This window comes from Lathamus discolor, chromosome Z (assembly GCF_037157495.1).
Source record: "Lathamus discolor isolate bLatDis1 chromosome Z, bLatDis1.hap1, whole genome shotgun sequence".
Taxonomy (NCBI): domain Eukaryota; kingdom Metazoa; phylum Chordata; class Aves; order Psittaciformes; family Psittacidae; genus Lathamus; species Lathamus discolor.
The window spans coordinates 77,446,725-77,466,387 of record NC_088909.1 but is presented as its reverse complement, the minus strand read 5'-3'; the positions used below and the strand labels follow the sequence as shown (position 1 = coordinate 77,466,387).

Below are 19,663 nucleotides of genomic sequence, written 5' to 3'. Positions count from 1 at the left end.
GGTTGCTAGCAGTTTTCTATTATAACATGGTATCCCAATTTACAGCATTACATCCGTTTATCTAAACGTGACTATGGAAAAAGGTTGAAGTGGGCTTTTTTTATGTCATGAAACAAACAAAAAGGCTCTATTTTGTACCTAATTTAACAGTAATTCCCCCCCCCCCCCCCAAAAAAAAAAAGAAAAAAAAACCAAAGGAAAAAAAACAACCCACAAAACAAAAAAAAAAAAAAATGCCAAAGATATTTTACCAGGAACAGTGAAAGAAATCCTCTAAGGTTATGATATTTTCATGTAGCTGTTCTAATAAATTTCTCACTTCAAACAGGGATTTGAAGAGCTCATTAAAACATTTGGTAGTTTTATATCATCAACCCTCTTTCAAAGCCACCTTATTTTTTTCCCTGGACAAAACACATGTGGTTTCTCAGCAGTTCCTGCTGAGCTTCTGCAAAGATTATATGAATTCTGGTTACGATTTTCTTCCAGAAAACTCTGTGACCACCTTCCAGACAAATTCTGTCATTAACTCACTTACTGGTGTGCTTATATGTGACTAAACCAGAGATTACATCAGCTTGGGAGAAACGATCCACAGCAATGCCAGCTTTTCTCACCAGCCCATGATAGGGCTGGTGAGCCAGAGTAAACATCAGTTTCATGTCATCACTGTCTGCATCTGTGGCATAGATATACTCTGAGGAGAGGACCACTTCTTCACCCTCCAGGCAATGGAGCACAGGAACAAGGCCTGTCTGTATAACAGGTGGCTCATCATTCACAGGCAGTACCTAATCAGAAAAATAAGTTAAGATCTTTAATCTTTCATTTCAGTGGAAAGCTGTTGTTTTAATACTTTGCCTTCCATACTGCTCAAACCAGCAGTATGGTGTCACGGTCAGAGTACACTGAGCTTTCCCTATGAACCAAATGAAACCAGCTGAATTAGGGTCACATTAAAAATTCAAAGACAAAAGTAAACTGAGCTAGATAATTACAGCCTGAGAAAAATCTCAGTCCCCAAATTCAAGTACAGAGAGAATAATTCCAGGTAAAAGAACCCAGGCAAGCACAAGTGCAAATGCCTTTCAGCTAGTACAGGCCAAATGTCTCAATTTGCCATATAAACCTGATGCCTAGCAAGTCCACTATCTTCCAGTTTCCAAGAGAATGTGAAGACTTTAAGACATCAAGCTTTGCACTCTTCTGCAGAGGCAATTGCTTTCAGAAATATACAACACACTGACCTTGACCTGCAGAATGAACTCTACAAAGTGGATGCCATCTGTGGCTGCAAAGAGGATATCATCAGTGAGAGTCTCAGAGCCATCATGCCGATAACTGTGAGGGGAAAAAAAAGAAAAGAAGATCTACATGTATTTCACATAGACAAAGGAGTTCTGCTTTCTGCTTTCTGGTCATGCCAGAGACAATATGAATCCTTCTCAATACAAAATGCCAATCCCTGTGCCAGTGTGTCCATCTAAGACTGCTGACTCTGGATCAGGATGTCTTCAGATCATGTGTGGGGTCTCCTAGATGAAGAAAACTGCCAACAAAAACCAGACAACAGCTGGGAAAAAGGTTTCACTGAAGCTTTGTCATCCCTGTTCCGGCTGCTTGTGAGGTGTCTGCCAAGCATGTATGCACTTGCTGTGGTAGGTGCCTACTTTGACTAATAGATGGAAGTGGAGTCAGAGAGTTCTTATTCTGCATGCATGTAGGAAATTGAGTCTCACTCTTGTCACAAATAAATCAGCAACATTTTCATCTCTGGGTTAATTAGTGTTAATACAACTTTTCTTGTAAACTAACAAAGTTTAATAAACATACAATTTCCTTAAAAGAAAAAAGCTGCTAACCACGGCCTTCTTCACAGGAGCTGCATGTCTGAATACAGAATTTGCATCTTCATCTGCATGGGGCAGTGCTATATAGGGAAACCTATCTAAACCAGACATGGTCACTAGCTCCCATTTTCTGGCCACACAGCAGCTTAGCTTCTGCAGTGATTGTTGCAGTCCTGAGAATCAGCCAGCAATCTTGGCCTGGAGCAGCTCTGCCAGAGCTGTGCTGTGGTGAGTATTGCTGGCTGCAGCCCCTGCACCTCACCAATTCATTGCAGGGCTTTCACTCATCTGACAGAAAAACTCAGCCACTGTAAGAGAAGACAGCCACTCTTCTAACCTGACTGCCAGGGTACGCAAATCCCCACAGGAAAGCCTGTCGCCTTCATTGATGGGAATGCCATTCAGTTCCAACGTCCCATGCTGAGGCTGTCTCTGCAGGAGGAGAAGGAGATTCTCCTGTTTTGTGTCCACATCAGAAATGAGAATGTGCTCCTCTGTGACAGGGCTCAGGCCACCCTCTTCCACTCTTAAATGGCTTGTATAAACCTACGTGGAAGAGAAAATGCTTAACTCTCTTTTCTATTGCACCTCCCAACACACACCGAACAGGGCAATTTCAGTTTGCTCCAGTATAAGGACGTGTGACACCTTAAAAAATAAAATGCCACAGGCTGTGTTAGGAAAACCTAAGGAATTTACTAATAGTAGGCCCTAATACAGCCCAGTCTCCATCCAGTTCAAGGAGGCTCCTGGCCTTCATAGGCAATAGGCAATATAAAGAGGAGGGATGCATTTTGTTAACCAGGATATGGCATATGTATTTTTGTACAGCCATTCAGGCATTGGAGATAGCCCTCAAATTATTCAGCACACAAAATCACATTGCACACTCACCGCACTTTCCCTTCCACTGTAGTCCCAATGCAGGCTACGTATAATGCACTGAGACCCTGATCCCGTGGAAGACTTATTTTTCATTTCAGTCAGAGCAAGACATCTCTCTGCATTTCTGTTTCTACTCAGAGCCATTTCCAGTCCTTTCCTCTTGCCTTCACCACCACCCTACCTCTGGGGCTTGATTGTCCACAGGAAGAATTGTAATATTGAAGCATATCCCATGCAAAGTGCCACCATGCTGATTGCTGACAGAAAAAATAAACTGGACGTGCTGAGGTTCAGGCCCGATGTCCTGCAGCGGTGGCATGTAAGCAACTTTCATATAGTTCACAGCGTGCTGCAAAAAGAGAAGGGGGGTGAATGTAAGAAGAGATAATGGGAGAGCCATAAACCCATAATTTGGGAAAGCCAAAACTGACATTAGGGACCTTTCTCACCCCCTGATTAGATGGTATCTGAACTGCCAAAATTAATTCCATAAACTTTGCATCTACTCTTTATATACTGGCAATACCTTGATTAAATGCATCTTTAGTTACAAATCAAGTAAGTACACGTTCAAATACTCAAACCTGTAGCAAAAAGCACAAACATAGTTTATAAGTGATGACAGAAGCGATGGCCTGCCTCCTTGATGGACCCCTTTATGAATGCTGGTCCAAAAGCCTTTTCTAATGAAATGTTTTCTTGCAAACTAATGAAGTTCAACAAACACACAGGAACTGCATGTCTGAATACAGAATTTGCCTCCTCCTTTCTTTTTTAAGAGAGCAGGCTGGTGAAAAAGGCCAAAATAACCACCAAAATCTGGCATCCAGACACCCATATTAGGCAAAGATTAAAGATTTGTAGGCTCAGAGCTCTAATCATGGTACTGTAATGATCACCATTATTATCTATTACAATTATCTTATCAATACATCAGGATATAAACCAGGCCACTTTACTAATATTTGTAAGACATCCATCAGACTAAGTGGAAACGTAGCAATGGAATCCTGAAAGAGGCCTGTTTCACCCTGTACCGAATCTGTTGGTGGAGACACTGAGAATAAGCAGGAAACTCTCTTAAGGCCTCATTTTTTCCTTCATCTTAACGTCATGCTGGATCCAAACACAGGCTGCCCTAGGAAACTGCAGCCCCTGCTGGTTTCAGAAGGAAAGTTGTGTTTACATGTTGCAGAACTGAAGCATAATGGAAATTTCTTTTAAAAGCTGGAATTGAATTATGAAAGTTTTGGGTTTTAACCTCTTCCTGTCAAAAAGAAGCTGCATACTTGTAACTTGTAAATCGTTTAGAACAAGTTTTGATGTCAGGTAACATAACAAACCTGAGCAAAGGACCGCAGTGCAAGAGCAGCAGGGTCCTTGACTAGTTTGGGGATGGTGTCCACCATAAACAGCTTCCCAGCATCTGAGTGGCTGTACAAAAATAAGTATGTCACATCCTGGTTAGCAAAACTGAAGAACAGGAAAAACAACAGTCACATAGCTCAGTCTTGCATTTCAAATTAACTTCCCACCCTAACTATATTCTATTTCTTTCTTCTGTCCTTGTTATTCATGTAAACATTATCCCAGAAAACTGACCACAAAAAAAAAAATGTGCATCAGGCTGGTCATGAAAATTTATTACATACCTTTTAAGCTAGCTTTGGGTTTGTTACAAGTGTGTCTCTGTAGACCCCAGATACCAATTACACCTCCTGAAAGTCCAGTCCGTCACACTCTTACTACTTACAAACCTGCATTTACTTTTATGTAGAAAAATAAATTATATCATGCATCTTTAAACTTCTGAGATGAACCTATCTCCAACAAGTCAGCTTTCCAACAGCTGTAACCAGCAAATTAGATAACCGTGTAGCTGTTTGACTGAATAGGGGAACAGCATAAACATCCTTCTTCCCAGCTGCACACTGATCCTCTGCTACTTGAGGTCAAAACTGAAAGTGATGTTCTTCAGCTTGAACTGTACAATGGTTGGGTTTTAAACTTTTCTATTTGTCAAATTGTTGCCAATGCTGTCATGAATTCTCATGAATTTCCAACTGGTGAAACAGCATCAATGACATGTAAACGGCTACTATACCCATTCATCCCATAACCTCATTGCCTCCTTAACCAGTTCTGCTTCCATTGTGCTCCATGAGTCCAGGACCAGCAGTCCTTTGCAGTGCCATGGTGATAATACAATCCTAGAAAAAACTGTAACACCTCATGTTCTCAGCCTGGGGCAGGCCCAGGTCAGTCCCACTCCATCAGTAAGAGACATGCTGTGACTTGTGATCAAGGCTGCACAGGATCTCATATGGCAGTGTAAAATGCAAGTTCAACAAAAGGAAAGAAAATATTTCAGGTGCTTTCCTCCTTATTTCTTGCTAAACCGTGGGGCTTTTTTAATTACTCCATGTATTATTCTGCTGCTTTCAGCTCTAGCTCACACTTAATCATCAACAGGGAGGTGCACCATCTGTTGCACTTTAAGTAAACAGTTGAAGAACCTGACACACAAGAATGCTACTGCCGCTGAGGCTGCTTCTCTTACATAAGTCATTGCCCAGTCCCACCTGAAAGGTATGACAGGTCACACCTACCTGTGTGTGCAAGAGAAAAACGGGGAAGTGGTTATGGTGTATGTGAGTTCCCTGTCCTGATCTTCCACATCTAAGAAGTGGAGATGTTTCTTAGTTAGGTGAGCTATCTCAGTCTCCTTAACAATGAGGTGACGGGTCACGCCTGGGGCTTCTCTGGGTAGCTGATCGTCCACAGGGATTATGTGCACCATCATCACCTGAAATCAGGGAGACAGTGCAATCAGCAGACATTCATCTCAAGATGAGGTTGTCCAAGCAGTTGTTTATAAACATGCACACAGACAAGTAAGTAAATCACTGGAATATGATATACAGGATGTGGCTATCATGCCCAGTTATGAATACATGAGCAATGGAGATACACAGCAGTTACATGCAAAGCCTGTAATTCTTAGTAGTTTCCTTTTAAATTAAAATTGAAGTCAAATTCAGTATGTTGGATTCATGTGTGAGCCAGTTCTCAGTTGACTTCAGGAAGGTTGTTTTGTTTGTACCATCTCCAACTCTAATCTGTTTTCAACATTTCATTTTACACTGTAGCAAAAAGCCTTTGCGATGACCTTGTCTCTCTGTGGCTCAGGAGAAAGAATTACCCTATGGGAAGCAAGAGCAAGAGCTAGCTCTGAAGACCATTACTTGTGGTGATGACCAAGGTGGCAGCAAACAGAAGAGATCCACCAGTTTGATTTTAAAGTCTATCAGAAGGCATCAAATCATCATCCATTTGAAGGAAATATGTGGGACTCTGCCAAAAGGTGCTTCATTTTCATACCTGTGGATCTGAGAGATTGGGGGGGTCATGGCTATCACACAGCACAAACTCAAGGGAATCTTCAAATACTTCTCCTCCCAAGTGACGATAATACATTATTCCATTAAATATATCCTTCTGAAGGAAACTGCTGACAGAATACCCTGTTGAATTGAAGAATATATCTTATATTGAGCAGTGCATGGTTTTAATAATTCATAAAAATTATCCATTAGATGTGCAAGTAACTGGTGAAGCAAAATGTCCTTTTTCTCACCCTAACTAGAGCGAGTCCTTTATTGCATTGTCTCCCACATTTCCTGAAGATCATTAACATCTTTTTTATGTCACTTAAAGATCATTCAAAAAATTATGCAACACAGCAAATTGGCCTAAAGCCCTGTTCAGAGGACAAGAGTATTTGCAGGACTAGCAGCCTCTACAGTCTAGCACAGAAATTTCTGAGTTCAGTTCAATGAAAGGAGAGCTTTCTTGCCTTTTAGCATGATTAGCATTACCTAATAACTTTGAACTTGTCAGGGATCCTTACAGATCAAATAACTCCTGACTAGCCCAACTTTTCTGGAGAAAAGTACATCAGGCAAATGGACTGAAAATAGAAGAATTATGGGATAAATTGTGTTCACAGGTACAATTATCCTGGTGCCAAGACCGACATTAATTAATGATGGGTCTTTACAAAGAACTCCAAATTTTCCATGATTTGTTCTGAGCCAAAATAAATTGTCTAATTGTAACATTTAATGCAGTTAAAAAAAGCAAAGGGGAAGAGAGGGACAGACAAAGATAAGTGTGCTATTGTGGATATGTTTCATTACCTATCAGGTTTGGTCCTGGTTTCTTCATGATTTCTCCAGCCTGTGGTGGCTTGGTTATATTGAATAGTATATAATCATCACTGGAATCCATGTCAGATGCATGAAGCATAGAGCCCTGTATCAGGATCGTCTGTCCCTCATGAACTTCTATGACCACATTGCTGATGAGAAATGGAGGGCTGTCATCTTTAGGGAGGATATTGATTGGAAACTTATGACGAATACTGTGGGAACCATCAAAAATCCTAAATACCACAAAATCCTTAGTAGAATCACTGTCATCATGATGGTAGTGAACGACTCCAGCCTGAATGTCAGAGACTGTGAACATGAATCCCTTCCCTCCTGTCAAAACAATGGATGAAAACACGTCAAAAATGTCCAGTTCAGCCCAGAGAAGAATCCTTCCAATATGAATGTTATTAAGAGAGAGAGCAAGAGAATGCATTTCCAACAAGAAGAATCAAATGTAACCTTTCCTACTGGAAACAAGATTGTAGAAGTTAGAACAGTTAATAAGAATGCAGACTTTGCAACTGTGGTAGCAAAGAGAATCCTCCAAATGTCCATTGCACTAAAGCTAACCGAAGATATAAAGGATTTTTAACTGCAATTGTTACCACTTTAATTTCAAACTTTACTTTCTTATCAGAATATCTTATATGTACTTTAAGCATCAAAGACAATATGCTTTATAATTACAGCTCAGCATTTCGTTTCTGATTCTTGATTTTTCTGTATACTGAGGCTATTCTCTATAATAAGACAGTTTTACAAATCTGTTTCTCTAGATATGTTATGTACTCAGACAAATATTCACGCTGGTTAAAGGTTTCCAGAACTGAAAGCTGATGCTGGAAGAGATGATCTCCCCAGGGTCTCCAAGGAGAATATTGCCTTGCCCTCCAGGCTGTGTAACATCAGCTGGGACACACACTCACTGTCTTTGCTCCTTGCTTGAAGAGTATGGACAAACTTTAGGATGGAGAAATAACTACCTCACAGCCAGAAATGACAGCATTACAGGAGGATGATCCTGCAGATCAGCAGTAGTTTCCTGAGATGAAATGCACTTCTGGACAACTTCTGTTTCCATTAAATTCCAAATACCACCTTCCCTTTTTTTTTCAAATGCTTGTACGTCTCTAGGGTATGCAGTTTACATGAATACATTTAACTACCAAAAAATCCAGCACTGACAGAGGCAACATCTTTCTACTCTGCCAACAGCAGTGACATTTTAAACCTAACCATTTTCCCAAAGAAGGCAGCACTGTGCTGTCTCATGAGACTTCAAAGCAAAATTACTAACAAATTAGGTCTAATTTAATTGCCACTTTTTGAAATAAACCTTATAGCTTCCAATAAATACCAACATATTGGTATTTATCCATATGCTGTCTGTATTTGCTAACAAATCAAAATCACTCCTCATTCCTTAACATCTTCAAGCACAAATGTAAGAAATTACAATACAATGACTGCATTTTGCCTAGGTCATGCCTGCTCAATGATGGCATGCCTGATTTCTTTAAAATTTTAGTTTTGGGATGTAAAGGTATATTAGTTTAAGTTAGTAGTAAATTTAGTTTAATAATAGTTTAAATAAGTAGTAAAAATTTAATGTTAAGAAAGTAACATTTAAGGAAGTAAAAAGTTTTAAAGTATGTTAAGAAAATAAAAATTAAATAAAAGAAAGTAAAAGTTTAAGGTAAAAGTAAGTGTATGTTAAGAAAGTAAAAGTTTAAATACTGAATTTTTCAATACTCTTGTATTCTTGGGAAGCCAGTCAGCAGAGGGAGCAGAGCTCCCTGCCTGCCTGCCTGCAGCAGGGAGTGCTGCCTGCTTCCGTACATGCTGGTCTTGCTCTTTGCTCTGGAGGGTAAACCTGCAGAAGACGCATTCTCATGCCCCAGAATTTCCTATTTTCTTTGAGGAACCCAGAGCAATATACAGCCGTGCTGGTGTTAGCCTTGGTTTTGCAGTGGCATCACAGCATTATCATGGGCATCCATCCTCATTTAGCCTCAGTGAGACAGGTCAGCACCAAGCATGTTACTAGGTGCATTGGCTCACTGGGCTGAACTCACCTCCAATGGAGAAATTAAGAACCAATTTAATTTTCAAATGGAAGTGATGTGTAGGCAAAATGCCAGACTTGTGTGTATCTCCCATTTAAGGATATGGACAGCATAAGTAAACTGTTCGCAAAAGTAAAGCAACTGGTTTTCTTTATGAGCTTGTGAACTTCTTTAATTTCTTACTGTGCATCCAGATATTTCCTTCTGTTCCTTTATTCTCATGTAAATCTGGATCTTAGGCTGGCAGCCCTCAGTAGGGAGTGACATAAACCAGACTCTATCAGTGTCTTATTGACTGCCAAATTATCATATCCATTTGCACTACAGAATGTTCACAGGCCCTCAAGTTGAAATTATTTACCTCTCACTGTGAGCCGCCCATGCTGTAAGCCATCAACTGTGACCAAGCGAACACTCTGGATGTCATCGTTGTCTACAATTTGGAAGTGTTGCCATGTGATCGGTCTGGATTGTCCTTCCAAGAGGTTGAGGCCTGTAAAGAGCACAGCCTTATTTCGCCAAAGTATCTGCGACATTCAAGGTGAGCAGCATCTGGTCAGATGCTTTCTAAAGGTATATACAGTCAGGAAAAAAGGCACGTTTAAATCTATCTACATACTGACCTGCGACAGACAATTCAAGGCCAGTGCAAAACTTTGGTGTCAGCTTTTATTCTGGGATACTTGCCTTAGTCAACTGTCTTTAAGGATTTTTTTTCAGAGAAATAATGTATTTGATTCCAAATGATCTGATAGACTAGTTAGGCACATTTCTGTATATTTGCACAAAATGGAGCACCTCAGTTGAAATTTCACAATGCCTGAAAATGGGTGCTAAGCTTCCTTAGTGAGTCAGCACTTGAAAATATCTATTAATCTTCATGAACGAGGATGGTATCTCTTTTTACTCTGACAGTCATTTCAGGTGGGGTTTCTCTGGGAGGCATGAAGCCTCTTCAGCTTCCTTCATTTTCTATTGTGAGGAGACTGCATTCACTCTGGTGTTAACTTCAAGACTTGTTTGATCTTATACCTATGCCTTCTGAGGATTAAATATCAACGTACTTTTCACCCTAGATGGGAAAGCCTGTCCCCTTTCTAGTGTAGGCATTATAAATCTCTTTGAATTAACCTTAACCCTGTAAGGTTTCCAGGTTTCAAATGGCTGCTGGTGTATCATGCCCTCTCTAGTTGTTTGTTTTTACCAACTTCCACTTTAAACAATGTCAGCAAACACTGGTCTTTCCCACACACTACCCTGCTACTGTTTTTCCACCACATATTTTTCTTTACTGTTTATACTCTTTTATGTCCAGTTCATTCTTGAAGAAAAAACTATATACAGAAATCCAAATTTTCCTATAACACCCTTTTTTTTTTTTTATTTTTCATTCCAGTTAAAACACAAGATGATCTGAAGTTGGTGTAGCATGTTCCCCCCACAATGAATAAAGGGAAAGAACAGATTTACACTCAATCAGTTTAATGGTCTTTAAGCCCCAGGAATAAATCTGAAGTTTAGAGCTTTGTCAAATTTCTGTGTCAAAACATTATAAATTCTGTAGCAAAATAAACTCAGGAAAAGAGATCTCACCTGTGTTCCATGAAACCCGAGGAGCATTTGTATCTGTTGTTCTGATGGAAAGATGCACAGTGATTGGTAAACTCCTTTCAAAGTAGAAGTCATGAACCTCAAACTCCACCTGTTGTCAAAACAGACAAACTATTTGTTGAAGAAAAGGTCAAACACCTGAATTGTCAAATTCTTGAACCTACTGTGAAACAACACTGAAAGCAGAACAGAGAAGAACCACTTAAGGAGCAAGTGGTTTGATGGGATGACTAATCACCATACTAAGGAAACAGAAAGAAAGGAGGTTTCTGTAACAGCCAAGATTAAAAAGAGACAATCTCTGTCAGGATTAGGTGCCAGTTACTGTTCCTGTTCCTCTGCTTTCCAGTCCACCTTTTCCCCAGCTTACCTTGCTCTGATTTTGTTTCTTTGGTGTCATACTTTTAGTACCAACCGTTTTATTTTGTTTGGGATATTGCTTAGCTATCCTATCAATTAGTTATCTTATAACTACCAGCATATTCATATACTCCTTTAACTCATTTGTCTTCCTATCATATCTCCTTTTTAAGACTATTGCTTATTTCTGAGAGTGCTGGCACACTGCTAAATTATACAAAATATCTACCAGTACTAGTTACTGGAGAAATGAAGTAGCACTGTGCACCTAGCAGCCTACATGGGAAAGGTAGAAGTGGTCCTCTTTTTGCTCCCATAAAATGTAAATGTATTCCTACAGCCTTGGTCTCATAAATCAGCACTGTTTGTTTACTCACTCCAGACCCTGCTCTCATTGTTTGCACCATGTTCTTTGGGTTATTAACATGCTTTTAGTACTCCTAGCAGGAACTGTTGGGAGCCCCTTTTTGTTAACCCTACACAGCTACTGCTGCAGTAAGTAAGCTGTGAGATCAAATGGTAATCCTGACAGCTAGCTGGTCTGTCTTTCATGGCTTCAAATATGTCACCTATCTACAGGTCATAGGAATCAGTACTGTCACATAGGAGTAAAATCTGTGTGGAAGTAGCACCACTGATCTTTCCAAAGGCTCTTGGGTGGATCAGCAAGTGTAGTTATTCCCCTATTCTCATTAAAAAAAAAAAAAAAAAAAAAAAAACCAACTAAAAACACCTATACACTGCACTGTTACCTCATAATTCCTCCTCTCTGTGTGGCTGACGTTTGGAGGCTGATAAGCAATGAGCATGTCACTGAGATCTTTCCTCGTGAAGGAGCCCACAGGTTTTGTGTGGTCAGATAGATGAGTGATGAAGCCCCGTGGAGGTGGCTTGGTAATGTTGAACACAAGTAGGGACTTTTGAGTTTCATTGTCTTCAGCATCGACAGTTGTGGTTGTAATGGTGGTTAAAATAAATTGGTCCACTTCCAGGATGAACTTTGCCATTGGGACAGCTTTGGGTATTTGATTGGGAACAGCGCCTTTAATCCGAACAGGAAGCCATGCATGCTCAGTCTACAACAGGAAAAAATGAGACAAATGAAAGGACAAAATGAAACAAACAGAATACATTAAATTTCTATTACCCTCATGTAATTAATTGGGGCACATGTTAAAGCAATAATTATTTTCAAAAGGAAAAATATTTAAATATTTTAATGAGAAAATGCCTAAAGTAAATATTTAGACCTCATGAAAATGTCTTCCAGGTTCATTAATCTTATTTGTGTTCTTAATTTTGGGCCAAAACAACTCGCTTAATTTGATGTGAGTGTAATGTATAACTTTACCTGACAGAAGGATGCATGAGCCATTATTATTAACTGAATATGTTCATACAGCTCTTAATTTATTAATTACTATGTATGTTGAATTCAGTGCATATCATTCTGTATAAAAAGGTGGAATTATGCCAGAATTAATTTTGTTCTCGGGCTAAATGACTTATGCCTGCCAGTAAACAGAGATGTTTCTCTGTACCCATAGTGGTCCAAGCATTGAGGCATGGAGATGATGCGTTTCATTTGCCCAGCTGGCAATAGTGTAAGAACTGAACAGATTTTCAGGCTCACTATCTCTCTCCAAATGCGAAAAGGAGCAACAAACTTAAATGTTTTGAAAGCCAGGAGGACAATCAGACATTGTGAGGTTGTCTGAAAGTCTACCTTGTGCAGAGTTTTGCTCCTGGTGTCTGTGAGATCCAGCCTCACAGGAATATAGTCAGTGTCAGGTGAGGGAGGGTCAAGATGCTGATATCGAATCCCCATCCGTAGAAATTCTTCACAGCTCATTTTTGTGTTGTGAATGACTCCCAGTCCCAGTGTGCAGTTCCCATTTCTGCACTTCTGGCCCAGACTGCTCTCTGTAATCCAATGGAAGCAAAAGCAAAACAGTTACTAGGGCAGAAACCAAGATGGGAAGTCTATCCCTGTATCTAGACTAACCCTGATAAAAAGCCAGTGATGAGAATTACGGTTCCTTTCACGACTTAGGTTTTCCTACAGGATTTTGTTTTCAACTGACATCTTCCAACTCCAACCTCCCTTGGTCTCTTGGGTAGGTGTTGCCTCCAAAAACTCCCTGTGCTGTTTCTACTGAATCTCGGCACTCACAAAGTGTCACATTGGTTCATGTGTCTAAGATACAAAACCAGACTCCAGTCAGGGGACTACTGACCCAGTTCTGTGGTCTGTGATGTGCCCCACACAAACTTTGTGGCCCATTCAGCTTATATAAAAGCTCAAGCTGTTCATTAAACTTCACATAACCCACTCTTACCCAGCATGTCTGAAGCAACCCACTCCTGCATACTTAATCTGCTGGGACTCTTTGAATCTGCTAATACAAACAACTAAAGCACTTCGTACTAGGGCCAGGGAAGAAGCTCTGTGGCTGATCCCCACGGAGCTGCTCTTGCTGCACTTCCCCAGCGATGAGCTGCCCATGAGCAGGCAGGTGGGTTTCCGAAGAGGCTATGGAAATGGTGCAATCCAGATTTATCTTCCTGTCATAGTCAAAAGTGAGGACGTTCTTGTCAATCGCCCTAGACAGACCATAGTATTCAGGGACCTCCAGGGCATGGGAACGCATTTTGATGATGTTACAGTCTGGCTCAAGTAACTGCACACGAAGGGTGAATGTCTCTACAAACGTTTCAGTTTCTGTAAACCTGCAGGTGATAGAAGGAAATTAATTTGCTTCATCCCATCTTCTGTCACTCTGTGACTTTGGCATTGGCCTCACCCTCTAAACTGAATATTCTAACCACTTTCTCTCACGTGCCTTCAAACCCCAGATCACCAGAGGCCATGAGGTGCCAGACCCTGCTGCCGACATCCTCATACTTGTAAAAAGGATGTCTGTGTGAAGGAAGAGGTTGGTCACTGCGTGTATACAAGGGTCTGTGTCACTATCAGCCGGACAGTGCAGAACATACAGTGCTCTGAAAGTTCTGTTGTCATGTTCAGTAATAAAAAGAAAAATCTCTGATTATCTGTAATAAATAAGCAATGCACAATATCTATTAATATTACCAAACCTGTTATTTAAATGTAGCTGACATACGTTGTGAGAAATGTTTCTGTAAACAGCTGGTCGCTTGTTCGCTAATGATGCCGCTACTGGATCTAAGTAGGTACAATAAGTACAGCAGAACATGCCTTTACCATGAAAAATTAACTGCTTGCTCTTCCCAAGGGCAGCTGTGCTTCTGGTAACAGTGAATTGTTTGCTTACCTGTACAGCCTGAGCATGATTGCATCTTCATCTAAAATTGGACAGCCATTGTGGGTGTATTTGACTTCATTAGGAAGGAAGTGACAATCAAAAACCTGTGAAGGAGAAAGAAAAGACAGATATAACACTGTCAAGGGTGCTAACTTCACAGCTTTCATGTCACCTTTCAGCTTTCTGTTTGTTGGCAAGTTTGTTCCTGGAGTTTTCTGTGAATCGCCTCACTCCAACTGGAATTTTTTAATCTGTAGTTTATGGATAGGTATTCACCCATTCTGTTGTTTCCCAGTGAGAGCCAGAGTAACCACTTTTAACATGGGGCTGCTGGCACTCTACAATTAGAAAAGGAATGGGCCATATAAATGTGTTTGTTGCAGGCTGCTGAGTCCCTCCTCAAGTGCAACAACTAGTTTGAGATCACACATGCGAACAGTTGTATTCAGTAGTACAACTTCAATGGATCTGAAAAGGCAGCCAATTCCTGCAGTTTACTGTTAGATTTATTAGCTTTTAAAGTTACTCGTGGCAGTAGTTTGATTAGATAGTAAATCCTGCTTTATGACCACTACTGGCTGGACTACGGAAGTATTATCTGGTGATATTTCTCTGTTGGAAACTTTGTTAGCTCTGATTTGTTACAATTTTTTGGAATACCGACTTTGTACTGGTAGCCTTTTACCAGATCCAATGTCATCTCCATGCCATACCAACACCTAGCCCCAATGTCAGTGTAATCCCACAGCATAAAAGCAAGCAGAATTTCTATATTCTGTCCACCATCAAATTCAAAAGAGGCTAAGAGATATATCTGATACAGGCCAAATTTACAAAGCTGTCTGGACACAGTTTAGCCATCTAAACCAGACACTTCTTTCAGTCTAGTTGCTTTATTTAATGGTTTGTTGACTTGCACAAGTAAGTCAATGACTAGAAATGCCTTTCCCAAATGGAAAGAAAGGTTACTTTAGAGAGTTCTGACACACCATTTTTGGGGAAGGGATTTGGATTCTGGGGTACATGATTTTCATGTCTGCACACACCAGTATGCAAGTCTGGCAAATTACAATTCCCATGTAGCTTTATTTCTTTATAGATTTTTAACAGCTGAAAGCTGCTAGCATTGATAAAACCTTCTCTATGTTATCCTTGTGATAACAGGGAACCCCTACATAGTCTATGCGTAGATGGAGGATATATATGTATTTTATATTTACAGTAAGACAGGGAACATTCTTGTCAGCAAGAAGGCAAAAAGTAATAATTACACTTCCTGGATGCCCCACTGTGAAACTGCATGTGTTTTTTTATGGGTAGTGTGCATATATAATTCCTGGGACATCTATGGACTAAAGAAAAATCTGTTCAGTACTCAGTAATAGATGCGAGGCCATTACTAACACAGATTAATATAAATATACAGCTGACTGACAAATTAGTTTTTGTTTTGTTTAGTTTTTCAGAAAGATGAGGTCATTTCTAACTGCCAGTCATTTCTTAAAATGCACCAAAAGAATCATGAAATTGAAGTGGCTTGCCTGAATTACCTACATCTCCCCAGCCAATTTGGAGGGTGGTAAAATGGAAGGGCAATTTTAGTGAGGCTCTGAAATGTTGACTAGAAGTGCAGTGCATGAAGAAATTCTTTGGATGCTCCGACTTTCAGTGTAAAAACAAAATAATACTTCCATTTCTCATTAAATTAAATACTTTAATTTGTTAATGTATAGTTAACTGAAGCACGTCGTGACCGCTCTTTGGATTTACACTAATGCATGTAAGAACTAATGACTTCTGTTTCTTTCTAGCAATTACACAGAATTAGAACTTGTGTATTTCTATACTGGAAGAATAACTGGAGTTGATCAGCTTCCATTATTACTGACCTGTCCATTTCCACTGAAGTTATTCTCAGATGCTCAAGCTATGTGGTAATGGTTCTATGTTCCTAGTGACTTTTAAATGTGTTTCTGGTTTTAACTTGTATCAAGAAACACACTGTACAAAGTCTTTCTATTTTTAAGTAAGTGATGAATTTGTTGATTATCAGATCAGCTTATCATATGGACAGATTTACCCCTCTTCTTAATGGCTAAAATAATCTTGGAATAATCTGTAATATAGGGTGTTATGGAATATATGATTGATTGTATTTGTTTGGACTGCTTAGGAAGGACAGGAACAGTTTGTGGAAATCAAAATTGCTCTCATATGATGAAGGTTTTGAAAATGTTGTGGCTGTTCTGTTGTGTACTATTTTCAAATGTCACAGAAATATGTTATTTTTCAGTGTCTAACAAAAAACAAAGATGTCTTGATCTTACTTAATGTCTTTTCTTTCTTAGTGCAAGCTAACATAAAGGAAGGTAACAGCTCAGTAATAAATTAAGTAATAGAAGTGATGTCTTACAAAAAAAAAGAGAAAAATTTCAAGAAGTATTTGGGTGGTGTGATACTCTAAAGGAAAAAAAAAAATACGTTATACACAAAAGTAACTCATATTGTAGCTTCCAGGAGTTCAGTGTTGTACACTGAAGACGAGATTCTTCACTGGCCTAAATCAGTATAGAGCCCTCAAAGTCAGTGGGGTTTTGGTGACGTGTAGGTCAGGTGTGGACCTGACAATGAGATACTGCTTAGATGATGTTCAAATCAGAGGGGACTGCCTACAGCAGAGGAGATGGTCTATGATATCAAAGAATTAATCTCTTTCTTTCTAAAACATTGTTAGTTCCACCTCCTAGTTGATAACAGGGTGATGGAAAACGAAAGACCTTCCCACAAAGGTCTATTATCATTGACTGACAGTCATTGTATATACATATAAGACACAATCTGCTTTGCAAAAAGAAACATCTGTTTTATGTTTCCTAATATGTTTTCTTTTTATACAAACAGGCAATTCTAATTGTCTATAAATTCACTGGGTAAGACAAAGGGGTTCTAAATCTTTTCCTAATTACTGTCGAGCTTTGTTTTTTTCCACTTCAACTGCTTTTCAACTACAATTTGTAATTAAATTGTCATACATTCCTAGGACATTACTCATTTAATGGCAGTAAAAGAGATCATATCAGAGACATTGCAGAATTTCCTGGTAGAAAGAGCATGAGTGGCACAGGGTGGGCAGGACGCTGGCACCTTTTTTCAGGAATGGTGAAAGCTCAGGCAGCTCTTTACAGTGTGTGGCTCAAGATTTTGTCATTTAAAACAAAAGCCCTCAACTTACAAATGCTGTCTTGCTGTTTTCCAGCAGGGAAATACGACCTGAGATAACAAGAATGCCTATCTCGCTGCCAGTCTCCCTGAAGGACACTGTGCTGTGATGTGTCGCTGGAACTCTCACCTCCCCATGGCTGTGGAGACGAAAAGGCACCTTTCCAAGCAGGATAGCACTCAGATCAGGAGCCATTCAGGGCAGGTATGCCAAGCATCACCTGCGGCCACAGCACCCTTCTGGCCTGGTACCCCAGTGCCACCGGCCCAGCAGAGCTCACCCTCCCTGTGGGGAGGCCTGCAGCCTCCACGCAGCTGGCACTGAGGCCCTGGGTGGATGGACGCTTAACACGGGTGGGGTTGGGAGTGGGGAAGGTCCCTGGGTCCATAGGTGTTTTGTAAAATAAGGTGTGTGAATACACATCCCCGAGGGTCTCTGGAAAACCCTTTGCTAGAAGCATGTCAGGTTACAAAGGACAAAGTGGCTTTTTCAACATAGCTGGGTCCTGCTGCATATAGAGGCCGAGGCAGAAATCAAAAGCAAAGTCACTCCCTCAGCCAGACAGCTTGCCTACAACAGAGGTTTTCCAGCAATGACGCACCTGAGTCTTTCTTTTTCTTCTCATGGGCCAAACTAGACAGAGGAAGTGGAGCAGTGGGACTATGGCCAGAGCCCCTGTGCTGATGGAGAGCAAGCCCTGCGGTAGTCTCAGCAAAGGCACTGCAGTGCTTGGGGGCAGTCTCTACAGAAGATCACAAATTGCCCTGCTCGTTGCCTCCTGTATTCCCTAGTGTGCCTCTGCTCCTTCTAGGTGCTGGTTTAGCCACAGAACTTGTCAGTGGTACGCAAAAATAATGTCAATGACTGAGCCAGAAGCTTTGAAAAATATGTTGGATCTGGTGCTCCTGCGTCCGCCTTCACAGAGACCACAAGAAACCTCAGAGAGGATGTTTAAAACAATATACATGTACAAACATAACAGAACATATGCTGTATGGTGCAACAAACAAAACTTTCTGAAAATAGGCAGAACTTCTTTAGTTATGCTTCATCCAAACCATTCATCTTCTATCTCTAGCATCACACCTTCATGTCAATTACTTTCAGCTCCTTCCTGCCATGACTCAGGTGGGGAGATTTGTAAGGCAAATGAGTAGCAGAATGGTGATATGTGACATACATTTCATTATTCTTACGATCTTGACATTTTAGCAGAAACAGTTGGGGTTTTTTTCATGTACTCGCCATCTGCTAGCAATTTAGCTGTTGCAGAGCAAGCAACGGTGTACACAATGTGCGCATTGTATGTGATGATATTTTTTTTTTCTTAATTGCTCCCTAAGTACTGGCTGCGTGACTGAAATGTGAAATGCTCTAGCAGGCTATGCATTATCCGAGGGGCGCTGGTTACCCTCATGGTGGAAAAACAAGCAGCTGAGAGACTGGAGAATGCCTCCTAACCAAAAGGTTTGAAATACCCATTCTCTGCTTGTGAAAGGAGACTCTGATCAAACTCACTCTTAGGCACTTGTAATACTGAAGTGAGCTTTAGGATTTCAGGGGTGCAGCTGTCTGTCAGCTGGCTTCTTTCAGGATAAGGCTGAATCTCACAGACCATCCCATTTCATGCCTTTTGGTCATTACCGGAAAAAAAAAATCAATAAAGCAGCTCTTTCTAGTTTCTCCCACAACTGTGCACACATAGACACTCAGAGCAGCACAAACAGATTCCAAATACCTGTGGAGTTAGTTTCCCAACCCTCTGTGTTATTGGCTCATTGATCACAACTTCTACTTTGCAGGCATCCTTCTCTCTGGGGATGGAAAACTTGAGGTCATCTTCTGACAGGAAAACAGACTGTCCCTTCATCACTTTCACCCCAAGGTTGACACTAATAAAGGAGGAGCATACAACTCTTAGCAACAAAGGCAGCAGTAGAAACAACCAGCTTTTCTCAATGGGCTTCATATTATGAGGGAAAGACAGTTCTTTTCCACCAGTAAAAATGTTCCAGAAGAAGTCTTCTCTTTCTCCACCAGCAGATTTCCACCATATGATGAAGGACCAAAATGTTATCCAGAGGTAAATATGTTCCACATGTTTTCTATTAAGATGCCCCCATCGACTGAAATTTGGACAGGAGCCTTTGAAAATATCCTTGGGTTTTTG

General features: G+C 40.4%; 1 protein-coding gene across 1 annotated transcript; it reads right to left on the bottom strand.

The window, feature by feature from the left end:
- Positions 1–504: 504 nt before the first annotated feature.
- Positions 505–19,462, bottom strand: LOC136005972 (FRAS1-related extracellular matrix protein 1-like). Its single transcript, XM_065663867.1, has 15 exons — positions 19,232–19,462; positions 14,283–14,377; positions 13,421–13,716; positions 12,713–12,909; positions 11,739–12,062; positions 10,609–10,717; positions 9,377–9,508; positions 6,935–7,279; positions 6,117–6,259; positions 5,345–5,541; positions 4,079–4,169; positions 2,917–3,084; positions 2,188–2,396; positions 1,248–1,341; positions 505–791 (listed from the first exon to the last, which is right to left on the bottom strand). Exons 1-15 carry the CDS (start codon positions 19,460–19,462, stop codon positions 531–533), a joined length of 2,892 nt encoding a protein of 963 aa, XP_065519939.1. The 3' UTR covers positions 505–530.
- Between the last annotated feature and the right edge of the window lie 201 nt (positions 19,463–19,663).